Source organism: Canis lupus, chromosome 31 (genome assembly GCF_048164855.1).
Source record: "Canis lupus baileyi chromosome 31, mCanLup2.hap1, whole genome shotgun sequence".
Lineage (NCBI taxonomy): Eukaryota > Metazoa > Chordata > Mammalia > Carnivora > Canidae > Canis > Canis lupus.
The window spans coordinates 38,329,589-38,350,795 of record NC_132868.1 but is presented as its reverse complement, the minus strand read 5'-3'; the positions used below and the strand labels follow the sequence as shown (position 1 = coordinate 38,350,795).

The 21,207-nt window shown below is 45.7% G+C and overlaps 1 protein-coding gene across 3 annotated transcripts; it reads left to right on the top strand.

Annotated features, from left to right (window-relative positions):
- Positions 1–1,771: 1,771 nt before the first annotated feature.
- Positions 1,772–20,229, top strand: TNFSF10 (TNF superfamily member 10). 3 transcript variants are annotated; one of them, XM_072808087.1, is made up of 6 exons: positions 1,772–1,943; positions 2,298–2,520; positions 7,525–7,662; positions 10,262–10,304; positions 15,997–16,098; positions 17,722–20,229. In XM_072808087.1, the coding sequence occupies exons 2-6, from the start codon at positions 2,398–2,400 to the stop codon at positions 18,159–18,161; spliced, it is 846 nt and encodes a 281-aa protein (XP_072664188.1). In that variant the 5' UTR covers positions 1,772–1,943; positions 2,298–2,397; the 3' UTR covers positions 18,162–20,229. The 3 variants fall into 3 exon arrangements, with proteins under 3 accessions (XP_072664188.1, XP_072664187.1, XP_072664189.1); XM_072808086.1 differs by lacking the exon at positions 1,772–1,943 and having other exon boundaries at positions 2,127–2,520; XM_072808088.1 differs by lacking the exons at positions 1,772–1,943; positions 2,298–2,520 and adding an exon at positions 5,970–6,108.
- The last annotated feature ends 978 nt before the right edge of the window (positions 20,230–21,207 follow it).

Below are 21,207 nucleotides of genomic sequence, written 5' to 3'. Positions count from 1 at the left end.
AGTAGTCAAAGTGAGAGAATGAACGTTTGGACCCCCCCACCCTGCTTCTCAGTATGACGCCCTCGTGAAAATAAACAGGTTAATCATGGGCAAAATGATGAAGTTACTATTTCTCAGAACATTTGGGGCCTGGGCTCATTTGTCACACATACCGTGTGTGTGTGAAAGTACAAAGAGGTCGCCGCTGGAAATTTTCATTGTCTTGAAAGAAACACGTACCCCCACGTTCATTGCAGCATTATCTACAATAGCCCAGATACTGAAATAACCGAAGTGTCAGCGGATAAATGGATAAAGAAAAGATGGTATATATGCACAGTGGAATGTTACTCACCTATAAAAAGGATGGAAGGCCTGTCGGTTTGCAACAGCACAGGTGGACCTGGAAGGTATTATGCTAAGGGAAATAAGCCAGACAGAGAAAGACAAATACTGTATGATCTCACTCATAAGTGGAATCTTAGAAGCAAAGCAAAGCAAACAAACAAAGAACAGGAAAAACCTGAACTCACAGACACCAGTAGCAGATAGGTGGCTGAGGTTGCCAGAGGGAGGGGTGGGTAAGATGAGTGAAGGTCGTCCAAAGACACAAACTTCCAGTTATAAGATAAATAAGTTCTGGGGATGCAACGAACAGCATGGCGGCTACCGTTAGTAATAGTTATATGCTTGAAAGTTGCTAAGAGAGTAACTCGTAAAAATTCCCGTCACACATGCAAAATTTTGCACCTCCATATGGGGATGAACTGTAATTAGACTCCTTGGGGTGATTATTTCACAATATATGCCAATAACGATACCTACATATGCAAATACATCAAGACACAGCATCAAGAGAGCAAATGCAAACTGGGTCTGTATGAAGCAACTACAGGTTTGTTTGTTTGTTTTTTTTAAAGATTTTTATTTATTTATTCACAAAAGACACAGAGAGAGAGAGAGAGGCAGAGACACAGGCAGAGGGAGAAGCAGGCTCCGTGCAGGAGCCTGATGCGGGACTGGATCCCACGACCCCGGGGTCACAACCCGAGCCGAAGGCAGACGCTCAACCCCCGAGCCGCCAGAGCGCCCTGCGACTGCAGGTTGTACCCCCTGGTGTCTGCTACCTCGGGGTCCACTCGGGAACTGGGGGGCAGCGCTGTGATTCCTGCCCACGTGCCACCTGCCTGTTTTCTGAACGTCCAGGAAGAGCCCCCAGGAACGAACCTGTCCCAACTGGTCTTATTTCGCAGGAGCAGAAGCCCCCGGAGAGGCACCGAACCTTCTGAGAAGCCACCCAGAGGGTCAGTATTGGCGACGGCCACAGAACTCAAGGGAGTGTCTCGACACCGAACTCAGGGCAAAGGGGGATGAGTTTTCAAAGCCAAGTGACCTGAGCTATACCTCGATCGTGGCGGTGGTTGCACCTTGCACACGTCACCCAAACTCCTCGCCGTAGCTTTGAGATGGATGGACTTGGATATATGGGAACAACAGGCCAGGTAAGGCTGGAAGCGCCGGTTGTGGACATAATTGGGGGTGCGGTGCCGGGGACCAGGGGAGGGCGCTGCCCATTTCTTCACTCACTCATCCTTGGCCACGACTGCAGCCTCGTCTAAACCACTCAGCTCGCCTCCTCGGTCCCTCTGGGTGACAGTTCTCGGAACTCCCATCTCACTTGTCAATAGACCTCACTTAGGGCCCAGCAGGACTTCATTGAGAAGGGGGTGAGCAGCCCTGCTCTGAGCTCGTGAGCCCTGCCGTCCGGGCCGTGGCCAGGGGTTCCGGCCTCCAGCCGCCGAGCCCCGGGAAGCCAGGCGTCATCCACCTGCTGCATCGCATCCACCAGCACCACTTCGCGTCCTCCCGGCCCCCGGATGCTCAGGCTTGAGGACGAGGCCGGGTGACCCACCGGGAAGCAGCAGAGCCACCCCTACCCCCAGGCAGTGGGAGCCTCTGAGGAGGTTTGCTGAGCCCTACCCCACGCAGCCCCCCTCCAAAGACACCAGCCACTCGGGCTGGGGGCCAGGGAGGGACCTGGAGGGACGACAGAGGAAGCTCTTCCCCGGTGCCACCTGCCTCTCTGGACCAGAGCGCCCTGGGCCTGTGGTCAGACATGTGGTCTGACCAGGGCTGGGAGGTGACACTGGGGTGGCCCGCGGCACCTCCCAGGAGAGCGGGGCGGGGAGCCCCAGGCCAGCCCTCCCAGATGCAGGCTGGGCCCCTGGGCCCCCCAGACTGCAGGGTGGAGAGCTCCGGAGTTTCTCTCCGCCCAGCCTGTGGTTTTCACTTTCGTTTTCATTCCTTTTTTTAAATAGATGAAATCCAAGAAGGGCTCCACCCCTGGCGGTGCCTGGCCCACAGCAACAACCTGCTGCCTGGCTGCGGCGCAGACACGGACCGGCGGGGGGCAGCGAGATGCAGGCCCCGGGGGGCCCCAGCCTCGGGCTGACGTGCGTGCTGATCCTCATCTTCACTGTGCTGCTCCAGTCCCTCTGCGTGGCCGTCACCTACATGTACTTCACCAGGGAGCTGAAGCAGGTCAGTGCCGCCCGCCCCGGCTACGCTGCCCCCAGGCCCCCTCTGTGACACCCCCGGTAGGAAACCGCGGCCCGCCTCTGCCTGGGGACCCTGACTGCTCCCGCCCGGGCTTCCCCAGGAGCCTGCGGACGGCGGGGTGGGAAGGACGGGAGAACCGAGGTGGGTTACAGACCCCCCGGCACCAACGGGAGAACCGAGGTGGGTTACAGACCCCCCGGCACCAGCTGCCCACAGAGGCAGGAGCCCGACCCCGAGGGCTTGGCTCTCCCTGGTTTTCCCTTCCACAAGAGCTGCATTTTTTCACGTTAGCCCTTGAACCAAGTCCTGGAATGTCGTCAGGTTTCTCTCTCTCCTCCAAGACCTGGGGGAGGGGGCAGGTCAGAGCTTTGAAGCAGGTTCTGGTCTCGGCCGTGTCGCATGTGCGTGTCGACAGCAGCGAGGCCGCAGAGGACCGGTATCGTCTCTTCCTTGGCCGAAGACACGTCATGCCTAAAGTCTGTCATGCAGCCTGTTACCGTGTGCACTCAGCATGTTATGTTCATGATAAAATCATTAAAAATAAAGTGATTGTTCTTTCTACGTCCAGGGCAGGAGGGGGCTACGAATCCAGGTACATTTGACAGGGGGAAGAAAACCACAACTCAGTGCTGTGCTAGTTCATATATTTCTCATCTGCATACGACTTTTGGAACTGTGAATGCAAAATTGCTGAAAATGAACCAAGCCAGCTTTTGGCTTCTAAGGTATATTTTGACTAATTGTGTATCACCTAGTAGAGAACTGGGAGCTGGAAGGAACTTTGGATGCCCCCCCCACCCACCCATTTTATAGGTGAGGAGACTAGAGACCCCCAGACAGAATGACAAAAGCTCAGACAGGACTTTTTTTTCTTTTTTAAGATTTTATGTATTTGTTCAGGAGAGACACAGACTGAAGTAGAGCTGAGCTGGTCTGAGCTCAGGCAGTTGGGCACCTTGAGTCACACTCCCCCTTCGTAACAGGGTGACCACAGAGTTAACAGATTTGTACCCCGTGATGCACACCACATCCTGCCACGTTATGATAAGGCAACGCTGCATCTGCCAGCTGCCTAGGAAATGCAGGTAGAGGGGCTCAGAGAAATACCAATTATCCAAATGCCAGAGAATGAGTATCTGGAAAGGAAATGCACTCTGTATACCCTGCAGAGTAGAACTTTGGTCCTCTCAAATCGTTGCAAATCTTCCCTCTGGATTTGGAGGAAGTAGACCCTTGTTTGACTTGCAAATAATCCTAAAAACGATGGGCTGCCAGCTGATAGACAAGTAAAGCCAGCTTCGCTCCAGAGCATGTTCAGAAGAGCATGAGACGGCGGCACAGCTACAAACATGCCTCTAGCTCTAAGCCTACCTGAGAGGCTGGACTACTGCTGTCTTTGTTGAGTTTGGAGCTGGCCTTCCCTAACCCTGGCGAACTTTGCAGCATAAACAAAACGAGTCTGTCTCGATTACGCAAGTCATTCCCCTCAATTTGCTGACATTACACGTTGGCCTAATTTTAGGACTGAGTTAACTAGTTCCTGACTGAGCAGGCTCCTGCACTTCTCTGTGTCTATGATCAAGTGTGTCCTTGAATTTGACTATCAAAATGGAAATTGCCAATCAAGCTTACCAGCTCCCCACGTGCCTACATTTTTCTTGACCGTGTAGCCACGTGTGTATGCATGTACGTATAGACATGTGGGAGAACTCGTTGAGAGTGCTGCAAGGGGAGGCAAACTGATGGATACGGAGCAAATACCGTGTTCCAAAGCTTGGCAAAAATACTGCTTGATTTGATCCTCATTACAATCTTGTAAACGGAATTATCCCATTTTGCAGGTAAATGAGGCTCAGGGAGTTAGGTGATTTGCCCAAGATTATGAAACAGGATAAAGGGGAAAGCCCAATTTTTGAGCCCTGGCATTAAGTAGGTGCTCAACTAACTGCGGCCGTTGTAATTAGTATTGGGACGTCCTTGGAAGTTGTGGCCCTCTTCATCGGGAACGCTCGCAAGGAAATAGGAATCTGAGTCTCTTTGGCTGTCTGTGGAGAATTAGGAAAAGCACATTTCACAAAAGTGTTAATTTCCTAAAGCAGATTCCAGATCCCACTTTGGCTGATGAAACTTTCCAGAAGATAGACTGAGCAAGGACTATAGGGAGTGTGGCTGAAGGAGGGCTGAGTTACCCCTGATGGGACCTTCACAGATGCGCCTGTAGACCAGCAGGCCCGCACGAGAAATCCGTGCTTAGCCTCTAACATTTACGTCTCTTGAGAACATTTTATGCCAAGGGGACTGCCTGTCGCTGTGGCATCATAGATGGGACGGGCAAAGGAGAAGGGGACCCTCATCCGCCGATCTCCATAAACGGTTCTTTATGCTATTTGTGGCTTGCAGAAAATGATTGTCAGAGACCAATGTCAGGGCAGCAGAGCGGGCCAGTGCTGCCACCTTGAAGCCTCCGAGCCAGCTGGCAAAGGACTCCACCCTGCAGGCCTAACAATGCTTTTTAGCTCCCGCATTTGTTGGAGATGCAAGTAGACGCCCGGGACTGGCTGGCCCGGGCCTGGACCAGCGCCGGGGGCACAGCGGCACCGACAGCCCTCACGGTGGAGATTCACCGTTAGGAAGAGCAGACGCCCGTGCAGAAGCTGTCTGGTGGCACGCGAATGAAATAGCAAGCACGTCCCTCTGCCTCCAACACCCAGATGTTAACGAGAGAATAGCTCTGGCCTGAGTGTGCTTCAGAAAAGTCATGCTCTGACGTGGAAAGGATGCGGAAAAGAAGGGGAGAGAGAGACACACATCACGGTAATCATCATGAATCACTCTGGACCACGTACCCCCTCACTCATGCAGCTAGTCACCAGCACTGGCCAATGTCTGCAGAAGAAGCCACCAAATGTGAAAATGAGAGAAACGTGTGGGGATATAGGGAGGATGGTGGGAGCCCTCCCTCTGGGTTTCTCTTGTTCAGAAATCAGTATTTATACATAAAATATCTGGAAGGTGAAACACCGAAATGTTGAGAATTGTGGTCTCTGGATGGTATGATCCAGGATGTCTTTTTTCCTTTTTATTTTTCTATATTTTAGAATTTTCTACAGTGAATGCCAGAAAAATATCTATGCTCTTTCTGTATGATGTTTTGTGCAGACTTAAGGAACATGATATTTTCATATAGTCTGAAAACAATCATACCCCAAATGGCCCACATACAACCCTACAAAGAAGAGAGAGCATCCAGAGGTTAATGAAGAAGTAGGATTAGGGTGATTTTAGTGGCTTTTGGGTTTATTTTTCATTTAGAAACGTGTTCTTTACTTTTCTGTATTTCTGTATTTTGCAGGTTGCCTGTAGACCATCAGTGTCTCTAGGCAGCAATGTTGTCTAACTCCACTGCTGGTCACATCTCTATTCAGGTGGCCCCAGCTGTCACCTCTAGTACATCTACTAGGTTGAATGTTTTACTCTTGTGATTTAAAACAGGAAGAAAGAAAGTAAACATTTATTTAAGAGTAAATGAATGTTTATGCTGGAGTATGTGGAAGGAATTCAGCGATTCAGGTTTGTACTTTTGCACTTGAAGGACCTTGATGCAATGTCTAGGGGGTACATCCATGGCTGGTCACAGAACAATGTGACCCTGGCTGGGACCCCTCATAAACAAGTTATTTTGATTTGGAAAGAGATTGTCTTTTTATAGGAAGGAACATCATTAAGTTTGATCTTTCCTTCCAGCTTTGGAGTCCCCAAAGTTCAAACAGATAAAAATGGCCATCTTCCCATTTATTTCCCCAGGGAAAGACAATTTACATTTGTACAGGGAAACAACATCTCCTTGGTCCCCATTGTTAAAAACAAAAACAGGAAAAAAAAAAAAAAACCCAACCAAATGGTCAACCAAATGTCTGACCTTGCATGGGCTTCCTGTTTCTCTTTGTAATATTAACTGGATATCAGCCTGGAGTGTGCTGGATGGCTTGGGACATACGTGTACATGCCTCTGTGTGTGTGTGTGTGTGTGTGTGTGTGTGTGTGTACATCTGTGTATGTTTGTGTGTTTAATAACAAGCTAGGACTTTGTTGACAATTACCTGGCCATTATAAATGTTTGCCTTCAAATGGTATTTCAAGTCTCTGCAAGTAAATCCCTACCTAGTGTGGACATTTAATTTTTAAAAAGTTAGGATTTCCAGTGGCAATATGTTTTGAGGAGTAGAAATCACAGCAATGACTAGAATTTACTCAATAGCCAAAGCTCATGTCAAGAAACACAACTTTATCTGCACCCCAAAGGCCCCAAACAATCTCTTAAATTTTTTATTTAGGATCCTGGAATTTAAATGGACTCTATTGTCTTTTTTATTTTTTTTTAAAGAGAGAGAGCACGTGTGCAGGTGTGAGTGTGAGCAGGAAAGGGCAGAGGGAGAGGGAGAGAGAGGATCTGAAGTAGGCTTCACACTGAGCTCCTAACCCAGGGCTCAATCTCACGGCCCTCAGATCATGACCTGAGCCGAAATCAAGAGTCGGACGCCTAACAGACTGAGCCACCCGGGGGCCCCTCTTTTGCCCGCTTTGTACCTAGGTGGTTTCCCAACTTTAGAATGGGATCTCAATCATCTTTGAGCTGGGAAGAAGCTCAAAGATCACCACGATGAACCAGCTCAAAAATCAAATGCCAAATAGAAACACAAGAGAAGAAGCAATTTCTTGAGGGACACACAGAGGCAGGGAGGGGCATTGTGACCCAGGATGTGTGGCCTGCACCTGTATCCTTCCCACCAAATCCAACTGCTTACTTTTATTCACCAAAGGACACTGCTTACTTTTATTTCAAGCCCTGAGTTTATCCAAGGTGCCAAGGCTTCTTTGAAGCTGTCATCAGCTCCTGTTGCTTTAACCTATAAATGAACAAAACTAAAAAAAAACTAAAAAGCCCTGTTGCGTAATATTGTGTTGTTATATTCCATCTTAACCCAGATGCAGGACAAGTACTCCCAAAGTGGCATCGCTTGTTTCTTAAAGGAAGATGATATCCCCTGGGACCCCAGTGATGAAGAGAGTATGAACAACCCCTGCTGGCAAGTGAAGTGGCAACTCCGCCAGTTTGTTAGAAAGGTAGGTGGACTACTGGTCACTTCACCAGGCGGCGTGGAAGGTCGCAGTTAAGATCATCAAGTGTAGATGCCTCATTGGGCCAAGGAGGACACTGAGGCCCAGAGTGTTTAAGTGATTTTCCCCCAAATTCATAGAACTAGGAGAGAGTGGAACAGCACCACGCAGTGGGTCCCGGCTGACTCCCGGTCTAGAGCTCACTCCTCCACTCCAGAGGGCCTCCCCCTCTAGTCTAACCTTTTTGTCTCCCACTGTGGAAATTCAGGCACAGACAGGGCAATGAGTTCAAGGCCACACGACAATAAAACACGTGTTGAGATTTTGTCGATGTTGTTGGCATTGGCGTTCAGAAGACAGAAGAAGGCCAATAATGGTGTTTTATGTTCTTCCGACCTTATTGATCTCTGGAATTAAACATATATTTATTTTTGTATGCACATGAAGAAAGAGGAAAGGGAGAGGGAAGAGAGAAATACTCTGAGGAACTGAAGGTGATGACATCTCAGTTTATGGTCAGTTAGTGGCCGATTATGAAATACCTGTTTATGGAAGTTGCTTGAACAGGATCCCTCGCAGAAACACAATGTTAGCTCACAGTGTATTTCACCAAATTACATGATTTTTCCCTCATAGTTTTATCTTCCGCCTCCAGAAAGGTCAGATAAGGATGTGGGTATGAAAATATCCTGAAAACTGTGACATGACCTCATTGTTTAAAAAAAAAAAAAATACTGGGGACATTCCCAGGGTGGGGAAGAGGCGTGTTTTAAAGACAGGGCTGGTGGGGACAAAGCCATGGGTGGCAGGGGAGGGAAACTCAGAACCAGGGCAGAAATCTGGAGCCTGAGAGGGTGGCTAGACGCCGGGGCTGGGAGTGGGGGGCTAGAGAGGTAGTGGGGATAGATTTCACACGACTCTCCCCTGCTCTTCTCTCCCTCCCTCCCATTCTCACATCCTGCCGATAAGCTGGGAGAGGATGCAGATAGGGGGGTGCAGATAGGGGTGGGGATGCAGATGGGGGGGTGGGAGCGTGGAGGGGAAGGTTTCCCATTGTGTTCCAGCACCACAAATGGAACAGGCTCTTTCCAGTAAATGCCCATTACAGATGGCATCTCATGTAGCCCTCATCACAGCTCTGAGGGAAGAATCATTATTATCTTCCTCTTTAAAAAAAAGAAAAAAGATGGATTGATTGATTTGAGAGCGAGAGAGAGCACTCTGAGGGGGCAGAGGGACAGAGAAAATCTCCAGCAGGCTCCCCGCTGAGCGTGGAGTCCGACTCCCAGCTGGACCCCATGACCCTGAGATTATGACCTGAGCTGAACTCAAGAGTCAGATGTGCAACCGGCTGGGCCACCCAGGCGCCCCACCTTCCTCTTTAAAAAAAAAATAGATGAAGAAATTAAAGTTCACATCCATTAAGTACATGGAGTGGAGTCTCCCAGAGCTAGTGGTTGACAGAGTTGGAACTGGCCCGTCCGCCCAGGCCGCCCTCACTCCTTTATTCTGCTCCCCACACTGTAGAAATCGGCCTGGCCTCTGTCCTGCTCCTCCTCCTCCTCCTCCTCCTTCCTTCTTCCTCGTGTCCCAGAGTGAGAGACAGAGCGACAATGCTGAGGCCACCTGTCCCCTGCCCTCCCCAGAGTCCAGCATCCGTTGTGCTAGAACCAGACCCTCCCTTGGGGCACCCAGGGGGCACCTGGGGTGCCAGGATCGAGTCCCGCATCGGGCTCCCCACAGGGAGCCTGCTTATCCCTCTGCCTGGGTCTCTGCCTCTCTCTGTGTGTCTCTCAGGAATAAATAAATAAAATCCTCAAAAACAAAAAGACCCTCCCTTACCAGGTCAGGACGTGAGACCGACGAGGGGAAAGCAGCTGGCTTCTGATCCGGGGGGCAGGGCACTGGGGAGGGGAGTTTCTGGCCATTTCAAAGTCAACAACAGGGGTGGGAAAGGAAGGCGGGACGGACAAAGGCCCAGGGACGGAAGCCAGTGCAGGGGACTTAGAAGCCATGGCCTGGCTCAGCAGTAGCTCATCTAACAGGAAGGCGAAGGGTTCACTCTTCCTTACTGGTCTTCCCCACCAGTGAGCACGAAGAAGGCGACACTGGTGGTTGCGTAAAGGCCTCACCTAGCTTGCCAGCTGGCACCTTCCTCCTGTGTGGCTCCAGCTGTGGCCTCTCGAAGATGCCATCCCCATCCACAAGCAGAACTTTCCGCAGCTGCCTCTGCTCCACACTCACCCCAGCTGCCCCCATCCCACGCCAAACCCGAGGTTCACATCTCTTTTCTTTTCTTTTTATTTTTTTAAAGATTTTATTTATTTATTAGAGACACACAGAGAGAGAGAGAGAGAGAGAGAGAGGCAGAGACACAGGCAGAGGGAGAAGCAGGCTCCCTGTGGGGAGCCCGATGCAGAACTCGAACCCAGGACCCCAGGATCAGGCCCTGGGCTGAAGTCGGCCCTAAACCAGGGGCTGCCCTTGAGGTTCCTATCTTAGCTGGAAGTTTCCTCCCAGACATCAGCAAGAGGGGCCGTAGACCTTCTGTAGTGAGTTTACATTTTTAGGAAAATTAACAAGCTTTATTCAATACTGTTTGCAGATGATTTTGAAAACCTATGAGGAAACCATTCCTACAGCTCCAGGTAGTATTCTTTTTTGTTGCTATTTTAATTCTCTACTTCCAACCTCCTGACAAGGTGAACGGCTCTCCAGCCCCTTCCTCTCTGCCCCCATCTACGCGTCCCCCTCACACTGCGACTCCCTGTCTCAAGACACTTGATTCTGTTTTCCTATTTCCTCGGGCAGGTAGTCGGCTCAGAGCCAAATCTGGGGCCCCACCGGTGGTCAAGGCTTGATTTCATCCGAATCTTGATTTCCCACGGTGGATTTTCCTTTCACATCAATGTCTTTGGTTATTTATTTTTTACTCTATACATAAGTCATCTACATCCTTTCTGGAACGTGGCTGGGGGCCCCAACGCAACCCGTCCTCTAGGCTTCTGACAACCTCTGGGCTCCATGCCTGTCTTCACGCAAGAGCCCTCACTTGGTCATCTTTTCCAACAACCCCGTACCCGCCCTCAGTTCTCAGCTTGTGGTCCCTCAGCCATGACCACCTTCCTGTTCGTGCTCCGAAGCCTGCTTCTGGCCCATTTCCCCTTTGAGGCCTACAGCCCCGGCTGGCGCCTTCTCGTTTCTCATCCTATCACCTCATTTTACCTCTTTGGTGAAAACTTCCCAAAAACTACCTTTCTGAGTAAGTTCACCCACCCCCTGCTATTTCTGTCACACTTATCTTGTTCATTTCCTTCTAGTTTTAAAATTTTTTTTTAAAATCTGTGTGCTATCTGCTTCCCTACTAGGTTAAAGATCCGCAGAGACAGAACACGTCTATTTCTCTCGTCCGTCTATAATAGCGCCTCACTTGACGCTCCACACCTAGTAGATTCTTTTATCCCCCTGGCCCTTAGGTGTACCAACTTGTGTGTGTGTGTGTGTGTGCACGTGTGTGTATTTTGGTTGGGATGAAATTCATGTAACATACAAGAAACTGTTTTTTGAGGCGTCACTCTCATTTTATTTTTTCGTTGAAGTACACATGACGCACAGTGTCATCTTAGTTTTAGGTGTACACCATAGTGATTTGGCGCGTACGTACATTACAAAATGCTCACTACAGTTACCTACAGTCACTACCTGGCACCATACAGACTCATTACAATCTTATTGGCCGTCTTCCCTATACTGTATTTTATGTCACTGTAACTTATTTAAGACTGGAAGTTTGTACCTCTTAGTCCCCTTCACCTATCTCCCCCGTCTCCCCAACCCTTCTGGCAACCACCAATTTATTCTCTGTATTTATGAAGCTGTTTGTCTTGTTTTGTTCATTTTCAAGTTCCACACGTAAGTGAAATCTTACAATATTTGTCTTTGTCTTCTGACTTCTTTCCCTTGGCATAATACCCTCCAGCTCCATCCATGTTGTCTCAAATGTCTAGACTTCATTGTCTTTTATGGCTAATACTCCACTGGGTATATGTACCACAGCTTCTTTATGCATTCATCTCTTGATGGACCCTTGGGTTGCTTCCTTGCCCGGACTGTTGTAAATAACACTGCAAGAACATGGGGGGTGGGGGTGCATAGATCTTTTCAAGATAGTGATTTCACTCTCATTTCCTTGGGTTAAATATCCAGAAGTGGAATTCCTGGATTGTATAGTTTTTCTATTTTTAATTTTTTGAGGAATTTCCATACCACGTTCCATCGTGGCTGCATCGGTTTACATTCCTACCAGCGGTGCGGGAGGGTTCCCTTTTCTCCACATCCTCACCAGCACTCGTCGTTGCTTGTTTTCTTTGTTATTAGCCTTTCTGACAGGTGTGAGGGGATATCTCATCGTGGTTTTGACTTGCCTGTCTGCCCCTGACGATGAGTGATGCTGAGCATCGTTTCATGAAGGCATGGCGTTAGGTAGAAGGTGTCCTGTGGGGCCCAGAAGTGCAATCCCCTTTGGCCACCAGAACTAGGTACTTCAGGTACTATGTGGGGTGCATGTGCCTTCCTATTGTGAGCAGGCCACAACTGCCGGTGGGCATGGCTTGCCCTGGGTCTGGCTGGCTAAGTCCCAGCTACGGCTGCTGTGGGTGCCCTGCTGGGTGGGACAGCCTGCTCTGGGTCAGGAGCCACTTTGGAGGGGTGCTGGTCTCAGCACCCACAGCCCACAGGACCACCCTGGGGCATGGCAGGGCAGGAGCAGTTTTGGGGTGACACTGATCCCAGCTGAGCTGCCTTAGAGAAGCTTGTACCAGGATGGGCAGATTGGGTGGGGCAGGGCCACAGGGCAACGCTAAGGTGAGGCCAGTGGTGCTAACAAGGTGCTGGAGAGTCAGAACTGGTACCAGCCCGTGCATCAGGCAGCTAGACTGAAGGAGGGCAAGAAAAAAGGCTGCCAGCCCCTCTGTTTCCAAAGAAAGTTCCTCTAGATCCCTGCCCCTCTATCACATGCCCTAAAATTAGTCAATAAATCTCCTCCACATAATGGCCCAGACACTTTTGAAACCGCTGCCTTTGTGTCAGGTCTTGGAGTGAATGAGTCTGCGCAAAAGCCCTTTAAAAGCAGAGTCTGGGTTACCAATAGCGCTGTGGCTCTCCTGGGGGTGAACCCCATTGATTTTTCAAAGCTTGACATTGTGAGAGCTTGTGTTGCCCCTGCAGGTCCTCGGGCAGGGGGCAGTGGCCCATGTGGGACTCGAACCCCTTGCTCCCTGGGGGGAATTCCACGCCCACGTATCCCCCCTCCACTTCAGATCACCTCACCTTGCGTGTGGGTCCTGACCAGACCTTGTCTCTGCCCCTTTCAACTCTCCTCCATGTGGCTTTTTCGTTATATCTTTAGCTGTGGAAGAGCTGTGCTGCTAGTCTTCAGGTCCTTCTCAGAGAGAATCGCTCTGTGTGTAGTTGTAGCCCTGGCGTGTCCACGGGAGGATGTGAACTCAGGACCCTCCCACTGCTCTGCCTTCGAAAACATCATGATTAACTGTACTGAAGTGCCCAATTTAGTGGCAGCTAGTGCAGTCACAACACTGTGCCACCACCATCTCTCTCCACACAGAAGGTTCTTAACACATATTTTTAAATGAAGACATAAGTAAATAAAACTATTGAATAAAATTTGCTACTTATTCGCATTTGGCTCACTGTAGCCCCATTTTCCCATATTGATGGCCGTAGAGGCCTGAATACATATACCAGAGACTGATATCCTAGGGCACAGCAGCCTGGCAGAGAAGAAACAGCTCTTTAATCTAAGTGTCCCAACGATGCCTTTCTACTTTTCAACTATCCTTTTTCAATACGACAAGCTTCCTCATTACTCACCAACTCCCATTTTTTTCTTTATTAAATAGGCTTTATTAAACATGAAGGATAAGACCTGTTCCCGGGGTCTCAGCATTTTTTCCTCATTGTTTCCCCAAAAGCAAAAGTGGTAGTCAGAGCAGTGAACACCCCCCCTCTTCGGATGAAGCACAACAGATCCATGGTCCACAGTAGATGCGTGTACAATTTTCAGTGTTGTGAGAAAAGTACTCTTTTCTGTTCATCACAGTAAGATGTAGAAATCACTTACTAATCAGTATACCAAGATGTATTCACGACACCCAAATAGACATATTCATGTGTTTCTTTTCCACAAAGTGTTTGCAATAGCCAGAAAGAAATCTCCTACCTAAAAAAAAAACAAAAAAAAAACTATTTATTTATTTATATTTATTTATTTGTATATTCTCATTAGCATTTGCTTTTATATTTAGCCTTTCCTGTGTCCTCGCGATGACCTCAAATATAAAATATTTATAATTGATTTCAGTTGTTGAATATTTTAAAACAAGGTGTTCCACAAAAAAAAAAAAAAAAAAAAAAACAAGGTGTTAAGGTCTAAGGGCGGGCAAGTCATGATGGATTCTTTTTTTTTTTAAATTTTATTTTTATTTATTCATGAGAGAGAGAGAGAGAGAGGCAGAGACACAGGCAGACAGAGAAGCAGGCTGCGTGCAAGAAGCCTGATGTGGGACTCGAACCTGGGAATCCAGGATCACGCCCCGAGCCAAAGGCAGGCGCTCAACTGCTGAGCCACCCAGGATTCTTTAACAGTGGGAGCTAAAGGTGAATGGACGCATGAACCTTGCAAGCTGAGCACTCGGAGAGTCATGCATCCCCATGGAACATTTGGTCTTAAAGACTCTACAAATGCCCACGCACCCTGAATAAGCAGCAACGGCTACCAGATAGATGGAAGAGATGCTCACTTCCCGTTCATTCCCTTCCTGTGAAATTTTGCCACCTCCTTTCAGTTCCCTCTACTACATCCTAGGTTAAGGCCCCCTGTTCGCAGTCCTGATCAGTTATAGTCTGGTAACTTGCTAGTGTCCAGCCCTCTTACCTTCTACTCATCAAACCTCATTTTGAGATAGGACAGCCTAAAGCACAGCACGTTCTCTCTTTAGTTCCTCTACCAAAATCTTTCAGAGTCTTCCCAAGTCCTGTAAAATCTAAATCTCTTAGCTTAACATTCAGATCCTCTATAGTTTGGCTCCGAGTTCAAGCCTGAACCTGAACTCCTCTCATGCCTGTGTCCCGGGAAGGCTTTGTGCATCCTACCTCTGCCCTCTCTCCCAGATCTCTGAGAATGCCCGTCTTCTATGCCTTGCTTCCCGAAGTCTGCTCATCCTCATCCTGTTCAGATCATTATCCTTGAACCCTCAAATATTTACTTGCATTCCTTTGTTTCTCATTCTTTCTCCTTGCTCCTGAAAGAGTGCCTGGCATAGATCGATGGGCACTTTGGTTTGTTGGAGGAAGCGTTAGCACAAACCCTCCGCTGACCTCAGTTCTCCAATAAATAGGAATCTTTCCCTCTTCTGAACACTCATCACCCTTTATTCATATTCCTCACAAGTAAATTTCCATTTTCTAGTTCATATCTTCCCTGGAAGACTGTAAGTCCTTTGAGGGCTCAGTCAGTGTAATCAGTGATTAATCTTTGCAACCCCTGTACATCAGAGTGTAATGCCTCATTCCTGGCAATACTTGCTTGATGAAAGAATGTAATTTATCTTAACTAGTGTGAGCACATTTGGAAAGTTTGAACCAATTTTGTTAAAAGGGTACCTTGTTGAATTTGTATATTTAAAGGCTGCTCTGAAGTAAATCAGAATGTGATCAGTATTATTTATTATGATCTAGTGAATTCGTGATTTTTATGTTTATTTACTGATTATCATGACCTGTATGCCAATTCAAATTTCTTTTAGGGGGGTAGGGGCAGGGGGACGACTGTTGGATACCAGTTTGTAGCATCTATGGACCACTGTTAACACTGCTACTCCTTGAGAATCAGGATCACCCTGATTGTTTCTATATATAACTCAACGTGGAAATTTGCCAATACTTGGTTATTTGTGTACCTTAAATGACTCAGCAGAATTATTACATGTCCACAGTTATTTGTTTATTTGTGTATTTGCCTGTTTTGGAAAAGGACCAGAATCTTCATTTTGTTGTATTCTGGTTAGACCTTACCTTTGAGATGCTGATAAATTCTAACCCAAGTTACTGCTCATTCTTCCCACCTCAAATACTTTCGAAACATAAGCTGAAATAGACGGATCATAGACGGATCATCATATTAAAATGTAGGCTGTTGTTACAAAAGCCCATATAATCAACTTGTAAGCACACTGGGCTTCCAAGTCTCACCGACAGCAGTTCTCAATAGCAATGTATTTGACAAGTGCTAGTGCTGACGATTCTTTCTCATTTTTCTTTTAGAAAAGCAGCTAAATATTCCTTACGTAGTAAGCGACCGAGGTTCTCAGAGAGTAGCTGCTCACATAACTGGAACCAGTCGGAGAAGCATGTTTCCAATTCCAAGTAAGAGAAACAATAAATATATGGCTTACAGGAAGGCAATGGAAAAATTTGTTCCAAATAATTTATTCTTTTAACTCGTACATGGAATGTTTATGTGGCTATCTACAAAATGTTCAGTGGTAATCGGGGCTCAGACTGACTCTTTTCAGAAGCAAGATTACAAGACAAATAGCTCAACAACTGCTCTCAGGAAAATTATATGGTGGGAGAACTTTGAGTTTTCCATGCCCCTATTTGTGCTTTTCTTTTTCTTCTTCAAAGTAGTTTTTCTTCCTCATTCCCATCAAATCATCTTCCTCTTCGAAGGTTTTTAATCAGTTATTCACTTTCACCATGAGTCACTAGGTATTCTTTGCGTATTTGTATTTGGTTAAACTATGGGAAGCTGCCAATATTTGAGCATTTTTCATTCACAGAAATGTCAGCTTCATATAGTTTCACCAAATATGGTAAGTTTGTTTCTTGACTAAAGAACCAGTGTCCACACAGTGTTGTAACGGTGCAAGAGTTTAAGAGTCCAAATACCCATGTTGGAATACCAGCTCCTCCTTACCTAGATATAGGTTTTTAGCAAATTACCTAATCAAATCAAGCTTCAATTTCTTCATATACAAAGTAGAGACAATCTTTAAGTCATAAAATACTGAAGATTAACACAGGCAAAATTCCCGTGGTTGTAAATACTCCATAAACAGTTGCTTTTATTACTATGAAAGGTTTTATCCCAAGTTAAAGAAATTTCAGATATCAGTTAAAATATGAAAAGATTGTGGGATTTTTTTTTCTTTTCTTTTTTTTTCTCCAGGCAGTTGCCTTCCTGGTATTCCTGAATTCATGTTTATGAATGATTGACATGTTATGCCTGAGAGTGAGATCATTATAATGTTACTGTGTATTATTCATCAGGACACACAACAGTTGCTTTACGCTGTTGAAAAACTAAATTTTGCACCAATCATGGAGATGACCTCAAAGTTTAAAGAGATATGTTTTCGTAGGGCCCTTTTTCAAAGTCTTTGGAAGCTAAAGATCCAAGGGTCTGAAGATCTTTAAATCTGGGCTTTCCTTGCCAAACCTTGCACCCTGTCTTATGGAGGACTAGAGGTGCTTTCTGCTTGAATGGTGCTTTTGACTCTGGATTACTGAGAAAGACCAAGAAAGAACCCAAAGAGACCCAAAGAAATAGCAATAATTTCTGAGCTCTAGGCTTAAGGAAATAGATGTTTCTTTTGGTTTCTTTATATGTTACTCATTTGAACTCACCGGCATAGGAAGAGAGGTAGGGGTTTGGGATAGAAATTCTACCCATTAGTAAAGAGTGTCATCCGAGTTAATCATCCCCCATGCTACTGTTTATTGCTGAGTGTGGCAGACATGGCATAAGTGGTTGATAAGGTACAGAAAAGTAAGGGACTTCCAACATGTCACAGTGATTTCCTCCAGATTTCCATAAGACTAAAATTTAGAATCCTTGTAAGATTGAAGGAGCAAGAAGTTTTATATTAGATTGAAATTCTTTGTGATCCCAACCAAAAAATTGGCTAGCCACAGCTACTGAGATAATTTTTGCATTTGCTACAAACTTCTTTCTTTTAACTTTCTTTCTTCCTAAACTTCATCCAGGCTCCAAGAATGATAAAGCTTTGGGCCACAAAATAAACTCCTGGGATTCCACAAGAAAAGGACATTCATTCTTGAATAATTTGCACTTGAGGAACGGAGAGCTGGTTATCCATCAAAGGGGGTTTTATTACATCTACTCCCAAACATACTTTCGATTTCAGGAACCTGAGGAAATTCCAACAGGACAGAACAGAAAGAGAAACAAACAAATGGTCCAATATATTTACAAACACACGAGTTATCCGGACCCTATACTGCTGATGAAAAGTGCTAGAAATAGTTGTTGGTCTAAAGATTCTGAATATGGACTCTATTCCATCTATCAAGGTGGGATATTTGAGCTTAAGGAAAACGATAGAATTTTTGTCTCTGTATCTAACGAGCAATTGATTGACATGGACCAAGAAGCCAGTTTTTTCGGGGCCTTTTTAATCGGCTAAATACGCTGCAAAGAAAAAAAAACTGTATTCTTTATTCACAGCAAAGCAAGGACATCTAAGCAAAGTCACGTCAACCAAAAGAGTAACACGCCTTTCTCAAACATCTCTGAAAATGACCAAGTCATTCTCAGAAAATGAAATTGCCGAAGACCTTTCCAGGCACTACCAGAGATCAGTTTGCTAGCAGAAACCTAGAAGATTCTGTAAGCAGCTGTCTTTATTATCTACTCTTGTAAAGACCCAGAAGCAAGATTAATGATCCATCTCTTTTTTATGTAGGCTCCACAGCCAATGTGGAGCCCAACACTGTGCTTGAATTCACAACTCTGAGATCAAGACCTGAGCTGAGATCAAGTATCGGACACTTAACCAGCTGAGCCACCCAGGTGCCCAGTGATCCATCTCTAAAGTAGTGTATCACTCTGGTCGCTTCCAGGTTACCATACGGAACAACATTCCCGAAGGTAAAAGAGAACGGAGAATCACTAAAAGGTCATGCTCTTGGGAGGTGACCTCTGTCGATATACGCGATGTGCAAAGGGAGTTTGCATTGTGCATGACCTCACAGGGGTAACCTCATACACCTGGATTTGGTGGAATTAAGAACATTCCACTCAAAATAATATCATTTTGTTAAAAAAAAAAGAAAACACACGCACACAAACTAAATTTATGTTCAGTGAACAAGGAACTATTTCCGAATGGTTTGTGATTTTCACTACCAGAAGTCAAGCTGGCCAAAAGCACTGATAATATTTTTGGACAAAATCAGTGAACAGCTTAATCAGAAATCGGGGAATTTGGTCTCATGGGAGCAGGAGAAGAAATGAGAAAGTGGAAATGCCAAACGCAAATAAATTAGCAGAAAAGAGCCTAAGAAAGATCTGATTCCCCTACCCCCCAACCCGCCTACCCATCCTCCCCTGCCCAATAACATTGCCTAGTATACATCTGCCTAAGGTTGTTATCATTTATTTGCCTCCGCCAGAAGAACAGAAATTGCTTTTATCTTCCAAAATTGTGACACAAAACATTTTATCTCATCGTTTAATCTGACCAGTTAGAGAAAAACAATTAATCAGAGCGTTTGTCTAATCTCTTTTAATTGTCATCCTAAATACAGCATAATTTATACTTTGGGGCTGGATGCTCAACTGTTCATTTAAATGTGTCTGACCAATTAGGTCTTTTTCAAATTTAAATTTAAACATGCTACAGACACCTGGCACTTCTGGCCCTTCTTACTCTGTTTTTTACAGTAATAGGTAAGTTCTTACATACTAACACATTGACTTACTTGTTATTGTTTTTTAAAGCCTGCCTCCTCTCACCAGAATATAAACGCCGTGATAGCAGGGAACATTTAGTGCCATTCACATCTGTAACCTCAGTACCTGGGACAGTACCTTAACATAACACCCACACACAACATATTTGTGAATAAATGAATGACTGAGTGAATGGATACCTAATCTTATGGGAAAAAAATTTAAAACATCCGCTGCCTTATCCCTCATATTGAGAAAAAAAAAACAAAAAACTGAGGAACTTCAAAAGTAATCTTAAAGTGAAGAAGACTTTTTATTTTTTTACTTTTAAAATCTTTTATAAAGATTTAATTTTTAAATAATCTCTACACCCAACATAGGGTTCAGATTTACAACCCCAAGAACAAGAGCCGTACACTCTACGACTAAGCTAGCGAGGAACCCTGAAGACGACTTTTTAAACGAAGACTTAAAACTCAAAGCAAAAGACTACAGTGTTTCTTAGCATAAAAACCTCAAAATGGGGATGCCTGCATGGTTCAGCAGTTGACCATCTGCCTTCAGTTCACAATGTGATCCTGGGGTCCTGGGTTCGAGTCCTGCATCGGGCTCCCCACAGGGAGCCTGCTTCTCCCTCTGCCTGTGTCTCTGCCCCCTCTCTGTGTTTCTCATGAATAAAATCTTTTTTTTAAAAAAAAAAAAAACCCTATCTATGAAAGAGAAAATTAATTTTTACTTTATATTTTTGTATTAAAATTTTAAAATATGTTACTTTTTCCAATAAAAATGACATATGGAAATATGTAGTTTTTTGTTTATCTAATATTTGCATTTGTTTTGGAGTACCAAGATTATTAAAAATGGGAAAAAGAGCTTCTAATCTCTTTTTTATGATTTTTGGTTGACATATCTTACAGAAGAAAGGAATTAATTGCTTACTTTTTATCTAATGTGTTAAAATATATCAGTCTTTTCCTTTACAGTTAATGCTTTTGTTATAGATTGAATTGTGTCTTCCAAAAAAAGTTATGTTGAAATTCTACTCCCCATTGCCTCAGAATATGACCTTATTTGGAAATAGGGTTTTCCCAGATATAATTAGTTAAGATGAGGTCATAGTGGAACAGAGTGGGCCTTTATAACAATAAGACTCGTTTACTTTTTTTTAAAGATTTTATTTATTTTAAGGTGGAGGGGGGAGAAGCAGGAGGAGAGAGACAAGCAGACTGTGTGCTGAGCACAGAACGTGACAGGGCTCTCTACCTCACGACCCTGAGATCATGACCTGAACCGAAATCAAGAGTGGATGCTCAACTGGCTGAGCCCCCCGGGGGCCCCAAGACTGATATGCTTCTTAAGAGAAGGAAAGTTAGAAACAGACACACAGAGCTCCACGTGACAGCAAAGACAGAGACTGGAACGATGTTGCTGCCCCCTAAAGAGCACCGAGGATTGACGTCCACCACCAGAAGCTAGGGGGGGACGAGGAAAGATTCTACTCAGTGTCAGAGGAAGGATCTGAGACCCAGAGTCTCCGTCCTCTGCTGACACTCTGATTTTGAACTCCTGGGCTCCAGAGCTTTGAGAGAATACATTTCTGTTGTTGAAAGCCACTCAGTTTGCGGCACTTTGGCCCAACAGCCCTAGAAAACTAATGCAGGTTTTCATACTACGTCCTAGAAATCTCTTCTACTGACACGAGGCAGATAGTGCCACATACATTTTTCCTAAAAGGTTTAAAGTTTGGCCTTTCATAGTTTGATGGGATCATTCAACTC